The following is a 9,107-nucleotide window of genomic DNA, read 5'->3' on the forward strand; positions in this document are numbered from 1 at the left end:
CTTATGGCCTAAAGCTCATGTATTAAAACCCGGGGAAAGTGAAAAGGATGACCTAGCATCCAGAAAAGGCCAAACTTATGCAAGATATACCATAAGGGATGGTATGCTAGTTAGAAATGGCAAGGTTGTAGTACCTGGTCAGAATGATCTCAGGCAGAGTGTCATTCGACAGTGCCATGATAGCCCGTGTGCGGGACATCCAGGAGTCGAGAAGACATATGATCTCGTGAAGCGAGATTTCTTTTGGCCAAGGATGAAAAAGCATATTCATGAATATGTGACACGGTGTTTCTCGTGTCAGGTAAGTAAGGCCGAGCGGGTGAAGCCACCCGGACTTTTACAGCCCTTGGAAATACCACTAAGTAAGTGGGAGAGCATTTCCATGGATTTTATTGTAGGGCTACCTGCAACATAAGGAGGGTATAATTCTATCCTTGTGGTGGTTGATCGTCTAACCAAGATGGCTCACTTCATTCCGACTAGAGAGTCTGTTAGTGCCCCGCAAGTGGCGGATTTGTTCATTAGACATATATTTCGTCTGCATGGATTGCCTAGATCCATAGTGTCAGACAGAGATGTTAGATTTACCGGTCATTTTTGGACAGCGGTATTTGAGACACTAAGGACTGAGTTGGGAATGAGTAGTAGGGATCATCCTGAGACGGATGGTCAGACGGAGAGAGTCAACCAGACTTTAGAGGATATGCTGAGGGCATATGTGTCATTGAGGCAACATACATGGAACAAGTGGTTGCCATTGTTGGAGTTTGCCTACAATGATAGGAAACATTCATCTACTGGGTTCAGTCCGTTTGAGCTGAACTATGGTTATAGACCAGCCAATCCAACTATAGTTGGAGTACCTCAGAAAGTGCCTAGTGCCGCGAACTTTGTAGTTTAGATGCGGGAGATGCTAGCACTTGCGAGAGCTAATATCCGCCAGGCTATGGATAGAGCCAAGGTGTATGCGGATGAAAATCGGTCTATAAGAGTATTTGAAGAAGGAGAAAAAGTTTTTCTCAGAATTCCTTCGCACTCGAAGTCGTTGACTTCAGGAGAGTGTGCTAAGTTATCACCTCGATACTGTGGGCCGTGGTTAGTTCTAAAGAGAATAGGCAGTGTAGCCTATAAATTAGAATTGCCACAGGGGTGTAAGGTGCACCCGATTTTTCATGTTTCGCGCTTAAAGAAATTTTTGCATACTGGTGACTCACTAATCGAAGGTGTGGTTTTGTTTCAGGAGATAGAGGATATTGCAAGGCGTCAACCAACAAGAATCCTGGACCGAGGAACAATGCAGATACGAAATCGGAAGATACCCACGGTGTTGGTTGCATGGCATGGTCAGCCTCTATCGGAAGCTACCTGGGAATCCGTATACCAGTTACGGAGAGCGTTCCCAGATTTCATCATCGAGGACGCTGATGCTTGAAGAGGAAAGGAATGTTATGCTCTAGCCGACATAGCATGACCTCGGATAGATCGGTGGGCATTTTCTCTTAGATGACCAACTTTTGTAATAGTTAATGTGCGTAATTAAAATGGTCAAGAGAAGTTACTGCCAAGGTCCTAGGTGAGGGCGGAATGGCATTGACTAGATAGTTCTGAGTGCTAAGGCCTAGGTGCACCTAGATGTGCAATAATGCCAAGGGGCAAGTGGATTTAATGTGCCCAAGAGAGGGGTAAAAAGGTGCACCAAGTGGAGAGGCTATAATGATGACATTTGGCAGGGAGAACTATCTAGGGAATTGAGGGTCTCATGGATAGGAATGAAGAAAAATAACGATGAAAATGTACGTAATCTGACGACGGCTATCCATGAGAGTTTGGCTGGGTGGAAATATAGCAAGCCATCGCCCGTGATTGTACGAACGGAGGAAAAGAGATTTAAGGCTGAGATAGAAGGGTTTGACAGTGGCCTTAAAAATAGCACACAAGAAGGGTCCCATATGCAGGTTGGGACAGATCTGCAGAGTGATTGATGGTTGCCCAATGTAAAGACGTAAACAGTTACAAGCACTGTTCAGCCAGAAAAGAGGGCACTCTGACAGCCCCTTCATCACCACATAGGGATCATTGCCACTCCCTTGACATTCATTCCACTGAAGCCTCAGAAGGCATGCAGATAGCAAGGGACAGGCCCACAGTAGAGTATCTTGTGTCCATAGGGGCTTCAGGTAGACCAGCACTAAGCTGCATTGCATGGAGTAATATTAGGGACAGTTTTATACTTTAACAGTGCTCAGCATGATAATGATTTAGCTTGGCTGCATACTTTGCTGTATATTCTTCCAAACTTAAGTCTGTCTCAATGTTTGCTTGTGTGCACAAAGAAAGGAGTGAAATCTAAGTAATAGTGTGCTTCATGGGAATTCATCGTTCCACTGCTGTGGGTAGTGAGCCCTATGCTGTGCCCTCTTATCCCTGACAGAGAAGTCTCGATTCCAAGCTTTTGCACTGTCCAATTGTCTCATGGTTCTCAGCTATGAGGGGGCTCCCATCACCCATATGGATTTTAGCAGGAGGGAAGGCAGAAATGCAGATTTGGTTGTAAAGTTAGTATTTAGACGTGGTGGAAAGGGATAAACTGGACAGCTTCCGAAGTAAACTCCCCTAAGCCAGATTTTAAGTTTGACTTAATGTACTCAGCCATGTGAGCGCTCATAATCTTTGTTCCTGCGTTTACTCGATACAAGTGAGCCCTCAATCTGTGTTCCAGTTTTTTAAAGATATTTCATCAATGTGGGACACAGACTGATGATAAGCCCACAAGCCCACTTGAATGCTCAATTGAGTGAAACCTTTCTGATTTGAATCCTGTAATTTTTCTTGAACCTTGGTTCAACCAGTGGAACAATTTCAACTGGAAAAGTACAGGTGCAAGAAGTGTACGCATATAAGACCAATACCTCAACGGCATAGAAATTTTCTCACATGGACACGACCCTCAGATTATGTTTTAGGGAAGTATGAAATCGAATGCATCATGTCATAAGTTGCTCCGTACTGGAACTATTGCGACCAGCTTGAGCCCAATATTCTGCTACCAGGTTTGCAAATAAGGATGTCTCGTTTTCCATCAGCTTCCTTGGAGAGTCAAACTCCATCAAAACCCCTGTGAAACATTCAATCAAATTAAAGCCATCATGATCATGTAAAGGTCTGAACTCAAAGAAGAAAACAAACAAAAATCTCTCTTGATGATGACAGTACCATCACGGAGGGCCAAGACCATGTCACTATCAATAACAGTTGGTATTCTATGGGCAACTGTTATCACAGTGCATGTGGAAAACTCTTCTCGTATGACTCTTTGAAGAAGAGCATCAGTAGATGAGTCAATGGAAGCAGTTGCCTCATCCAGAACAAGAACTTGGCTTTGCTTCAACAATACACGACCGAGACAAAAGAGCTGCCTTTGCCCTGCACTCCAGTTTTCCCCTTGATCGCTGACTGCAATCAATCAAATTGATCTCTTTTGAGACTTGTCTTGTTCGAAGCAACCTTTACTAAACCTCTTGACACAGCTTAATGTATTAAAAAACTACTCAATATAGCATTTGAGCGTGTAAATGATTCCAAATTTCTAACCTCGAGACTCAAGTCGGAGAGGTAGCTTCTCTATAACTTCTGCAAGCTGGCACTTCCTCAGTGCCTGAATCACAGGAAAAGAATAGAGAGAAATGAATGTGCTGTTGAGAGTAATAATCTTTTCAAAACAAACATCTTTGAATTTGAAAACATTATCCACGTACCTCCCACACTTCATAGTCGGTATATTGGTTCAATGGGTCCAAATTTGTTCGCACTGTCCCCTGGAATAAGACTGGCTCTTGAGGTATGATTCCCAATTTGAATCGCAGATCATGCAATCCAATTGAACAAATGTCGACATCATCTATATAGATCCTTCCACCACATGGCTCCACTAGACGAAAGAGAGCACTTATCAAGGTGGTTTTCCCACTTCCTGTGCGGCCAACCACACCTACTCTTTGACCACCATAGAAAGTGCATGTTATTCCTTTCAAAACCAAAGGAGAGTTCTCTCTGTACCGGATCTGTCAAATAATATAACACACAGATTGGGCTCAGATGGGCATTTCCAAACTCTTGAAGGGAATAATTGACAGGAAAACGTCTTCACATCCACAATAGCTCTCGTAATGATTTAAGCAGTGCCGTGCACTAACGTAATACATAATTTTTCTTACTTGGAGATGGTCAAGAACAACTTTTCCTTTCTGCGGCCAATCAGGAGGCGGCCTATTTGCTTCAATAATAGCAGGTCCCTCTGCTGGAAGCTCCAAATATTGCTTGATGCGTTCGACTGACACGATGTATATTCCTAAGAAGCACTGCCAGATTGAGAAAACAACTAAAGAGCTGTTCAAAGCAAGAGCATAGGTAACAGCCAATCCCGCAAACCCTGCAGCACCAAGGGACAACTAAATCTCTCAGCAATGAAAATCACTAGAAATGCCCTGTAGAGATTTGTAGAGGAAGAATTTGCAGCACCTGAGGAAACGTTGCTTTGATAAAGCACAAGAGCAGCAGAAACAACGAGCACTGAAATGGAGCTTAACTCAATGCGAATGACCATCCACTCCAAAGTTGCAAATTTGTAGAGGTATGCACTAGCATCCCGATCAATAAGCTGCAAATTGCGTGTTCTGAATCTCTCAACCTCCTTAAACGCTCGAATTACTGCACAGCCACTCATAGTCTCCGCAGAATTGTTGACGATGGGTGCCTTTGTTGTCGAGTTTATCCTATTCAGCTCTCGAGCTGCAGCCGCATAGTAGCGCTGTTTAAAGATATTTCACAGATTTCAGTAACATCTTGCTTGACAACAGGGAAGAAGATCTGGTGCATGCATTTACATGCAAATTTTTCTGTGAAGGGGAAGGGGAGCATACCTGGAGGTAGTGAGTCAACAAAAGCACCGGAATGATTAGCAGCAAAATCTCCCAAGTGACGATGGCTGTGACAACAATTATGCAGACAACGTCGAATCCTGTTCCCAGGACGGACGCCATGCCAAAAGGAATGTCAAGGTCGATCACGCTCATGTCGACCGATGCCTTGAGACATGCCGAAAACAGATTTTCAACCCATGGCAAAAGAAGTTGGAGAATACGACGATTTGCAACAGAACAAGAGCTACAAGGAGATGTTCGAATGCATTTTCCGTAATTTGTAGAGGTTTTGCAACCTACCCGATTAAGAATCCGGCCGGAAGGAGTGGAATCGAAGAAGGACATCGGAGCCTTCATGACGGAAGTCATAAATCGACTGAAGAAATGCTTGGAAGCGTGAAGGCCCAACATGACGAGCATTTGGCTGCGGAGGGCGAAGAAGATGACGCAGACAAGGCAGAGGCAGGCATATACTCCTATCAAGATTTGCGATGAGATATTGGAGCTGGAAACTCCTTTGGCTAGCCAAAGATTGCTGTAGAGCTGCGAGACCGAAAACAGTAGCTGCCCGATCACCATTGCTATGGCAAGAGCTTGCCCTCTCGCAATCTGTGTATAGTGCAGATATGGCTTCAGCCCAACTTTGCCGGACTCCATCGATTCTTCCTGCACCAGCTGCGTGCCCGATTCGGAGCCTTTCTCCGTCAATGATTCCTCCCTGCTCAACCTCTTCTGAATTTTGGCGAATCGTTGCTCCGGTCCATCTTCCGATTCCGCCCTGCGAGCTCCTCCTCCCCCTCTCTCACTCTCGCCATTCTCGTCAATCACTGTGTGCAAAGCCTCCTGGTGCGCTGACACCAGCTGCTCAAAGGCTTCTCCCGCCATCAACAGATCGTCGTAGGTGCCCGCCTGCTTGATTTCTCCATCTTGCATCACCTTGATTGACAAAACCACGTCAAAACTGAACTTCATGATGAAATTCACATCAGAATCAAATGTCATGCAGCGCATTAATTCCCTTTTCCATCACCCTGGTGTACAGAACGTTCCGAGGCATCTGTGAGCGTAGTTTCTGTTCTTTCCTAAGACGAATTCAATCCATTCCAGTTATAAGCTCCAGCTAAACGCCGGAAGCATCTCCAAAGTGAGAGTGCAGCAAAGAAAGCAGATTGTTTCGTCGTCAAAAACGATGCGGCAATGAGAACCACGAGTTATCTACAGGCTACAAAACATGGACTCACCAGAATGGTGTCCACTGATGGCAAGAATTCTATCTGATGCGTCACGAGAACCACCGTCTTGTCCTTCAGCGCTCCCATCACGCAATCCTGCACGAAATACCGCGATCAGTACCCGTGGGCTTGAAGAATACGGCTCGATTGAAGAACAGAGAATGTCTGACGCACATGGAAAAGAATGGAAGCTGTCTGTGCATCAACTGCGCTGAAAGGATCGTCCAAAAGATAGATGTCTGCGTCATTGTATACAGCCCTGGCCAGCTGAATTCGCTGTTTCTGACCACCGCTCATGTTGATTCCCCTCTCCCCGATTTCTGTGAGGTCTCCGTGGCTGAAAGTTTTGATGTCTTCCTCGAGCGCACAAGCACGCAAAGTTTTTCTATAGCGAATCAAGTCGAACTCTTTACCAAACAGTATGTTGTCTCGGACGGTCATCGTCTGAATCCAAGCTGTTTGAGGCACATATGCTACTCTGCCCGACAAGTGCACCTGTCGCCGTAACATCGACCAAAAGTGAGCATCGATACGCTCATGCAAGTATTTCTAATGTATGTTCAGACAAGAACGAACGTTCTTAAGTACAGAAAATCGACGACAGAAAGAACGTTCTTACGTAAAGTGAATCTACGACTTACGGTGCCGGCCAGCTTGGGAACCTCGCCCAGAAGCGAGAAAAGAAGCGTAGATTTTCCTGAGCCGACAGCTCCGCAAACAGCAACCTTCTCTCCCCGTTTCACCACCAGGTTGAGATCATTGAGAGTAGGCTTTGAGACTTCCGGATTCCAGCTCAATACGGCACCGTTCACTCTCACAGCGTACTCCGACACAACAGAGTTGGATTCTGTCCCGAGGAGTGCTTCCATGGGTAGCTCCTCCTCCAGCAAGAACTTCTCTAAGCGAGCAACGGAGACCTGAGCCTGAATCGATGACGACAATACTTCCGGCGTCATTCGGATGGGATCCTGAATGATCCGGAAGGTTGCCACCACCGTGAAAACAACCGTAGAAGTGAGCGTTATCCCGAGAAAGAGGCAAGCGACCAGAACCGAGCACGTCAAGACGATCGGCAATAGCCAGTTGATGATCAGGGTGACGTTTCGTTTGTATAGAGTCTCTGCAAGCCAACCGAACTCCACATCTCTCTTCTGCTGAATGAAATCGTTGAACTTCTCCTCCCAAGCCTGCAGCTTGATGACCTTCATCCCCATCAGTATCTCGCTGGTCGCTCGCAATCGCTCGTCTTGAGTCGTCATGAATTTTCGCTGAGATTGTTGCATCGATTTCATGAGGGGGGTGAGGCAGAGAATGGCTGCAACGATCAGCACCACGGCAGGAATCACAGCCAGACCGACAACATAAGCGCCGAAGCCCAAGGCAGCAAGGATGACAAACGGAACAAGCCAGCTCCAATGGAGACGCCATGAGAATTCACACAGACGGTACGCATCCACTGAGACATAGTTCACGATTTCTCCTGTGGTATGTTCCCGCCTCGCACTGCTGGAGAGACAGAGCTCCTTCTGATAGACGGCAGCCATCACCACCGTCTGCACCTTGCAACCCAAAATCCTGACCCCGAAGTACCAATGCCTCTGCGCGAGGTTCTCGCAGACCTTGACCAGGAGCAGGCTGAAGATGAGGATGATGCCTTCGTTGTCGAATCTGACATTGCCGGAGGCGTAATCGACGAGGAAGAAGAGGAAAACGGGGCCGGAGAGGGTGCCGAGGCCTTTGAAGAGGGCGAGGCAACCAGTCCAGAGGATGTCTTTCCAGAAGCATTTCCAGAAGGCAGAGAGGATGGAGGGCTTACCGGATTTCTTTTGGGAGTCCCAGACGGAGAGGAAGTGGGAGAGGAGGAGGTGGGCTTGGCAGGAGGGGGGGACGGAGGGGATGTCATGGGGCTGGAGGAGGCGGGAGTTACCGAGGCGGAGGAGGGGGAGGGGGAAGAAGAAGAAGAGGAAGCCAAGGAAGGAAGAATTGGAGAAGTAATCAGGAGGGGATGAGGAAGAAGAAGAGAGTGCTGGAGGAGAAGGAAGAAGAGGAGTGGAAGCATCAGAGGATGAGGAAAGAGGAGGAGGCGACATGGTGTCGAGCTCTCTACTGTTACTGTTGTTGTTGTTGTTCTTCTTCTTCTTCTTCTGATGAGTTCATTGAGGATGATAATCTTCTCCTTCTTCTTCGTCTTCTTCTGATGATGATGATGAATAGAGCTCTATTCATTTGGTCTTTTTATCTCACACGCAACGAGTTGCTCACTTGTTTGCTTTTGTTCTAATTAGGGTTTTTTTGTTCTCACCACCGTTCTTGTTCTTTTGTTCGAACACGCTCTCCTACAGAGCATAAATGAACTCCTTTCCAGGCTTCTGAGTTTAGACAGTACTTTCGTGTGTCCTCTCATTCTCTCTCTCTCTCTCTGCCAAATGACGCTTTGATTGAGCTCGAAACGACAAACACAAAACACACAATCGAAACAATTAACACACTAGGAATTGCAAACAGTCGAAACAATAAACGCACAACGAAACTGCAAACAACCGCAAAAAACCAATTCCAAGACAAACTTGGAAATACCCTAATATTTTAACTTAGGCTAGGCGTTAGGGTTAGCTTAGAAGCGAGCTGAAAAGTTTCGCAGCTTTTTTGGCAGCACGGGTTCGACTTTGCACTTTGTACGTTTCTCAAAAAATCTCTCCCCAAATTCACAGTCCCCCACGGACTGCTTGTTCCTCATCAACATTCTCCTCGTGTGTCGCCTTGTGTTCACCATTTCACTTCTTAACGGTGAACACCCCCCAATTTAATCACCATTTCACTTCATAACACTTATTCGTTCATTCTTAATCTCCTACAACGTGAGCATTTCGGGGGCACAAGCAGAGATACACGACCATCCTCAATCACTCCCTATATGACGGTGCTTGTTCCCTTAGCTAGCCAATAGAAAGCATTT

At 46.2% G+C, this 9,107-nt stretch overlaps 1 protein-coding gene across 1 annotated transcript; it reads right to left on the reverse strand.

Annotated features, from left to right (window-relative positions):
• Positions 1-2,836: 2,836 nt before the first annotated feature.
• Positions 2,837-8,349, reverse strand: LOC147904480 (ABC transporter C family member 8-like). Its single transcript, XM_087386775.1, has 11 exons — positions 6,793-8,349; positions 6,326-6,646; positions 6,161-6,247; positions 5,220-5,855; positions 4,920-5,084; positions 4,519-4,807; positions 4,215-4,429; positions 3,756-4,061; positions 3,592-3,655; positions 3,214-3,453; positions 2,837-3,115 (listed from the first exon to the last, which is right to left on the reverse strand). Exons 1-11 carry the CDS (start codon positions 8,239-8,241, stop codon positions 2,985-2,987), a joined length of 3,903 nt encoding a protein of 1,300 aa, XP_087242901.1. The 5' UTR covers positions 8,242-8,349; the 3' UTR covers positions 2,837-2,984.
• Between the last annotated feature and the right edge of the window lie 758 nt (positions 8,350-9,107).

The sequence above is a fragment of the Dipteris shenzhenensis genome, chromosome 2, assembly GCF_047967505.1.
Source record: "Dipteris shenzhenensis isolate YYH24624 ecotype China chromosome 2, Dip_SZ_1.0, whole genome shotgun sequence".
Classification (NCBI taxonomy): domain Eukaryota; kingdom Viridiplantae; phylum Streptophyta; class Polypodiopsida; order Gleicheniales; family Dipteridaceae; genus Dipteris; species Dipteris shenzhenensis.

Excerpts from the sequence above, each read along its gene's own strand:
- LOC147904480 (XM_087386775.1), bottom strand. The coding sequence starts at position 8,241 with ATGTCGCCTCCTCCTCTTTCCTCATCCTCTGATGCTTCCACTCCTCTT. Across the intron at positions 4,062-4,214 it reads TTGTTCTTGACCATCTCCAA|ATCCGGTACAGAGAGAACTC; the intron begins GTAAGAAAAATT and ends ATTATTTGACAG. Across the intron at positions 3,656-3,755 it reads CCGACTATGAAGTGTGGGAG|GCACTGAGGAAGTGCCAGCT; the intron begins GTACGTGGATAA and ends CCTGTGATTCAG.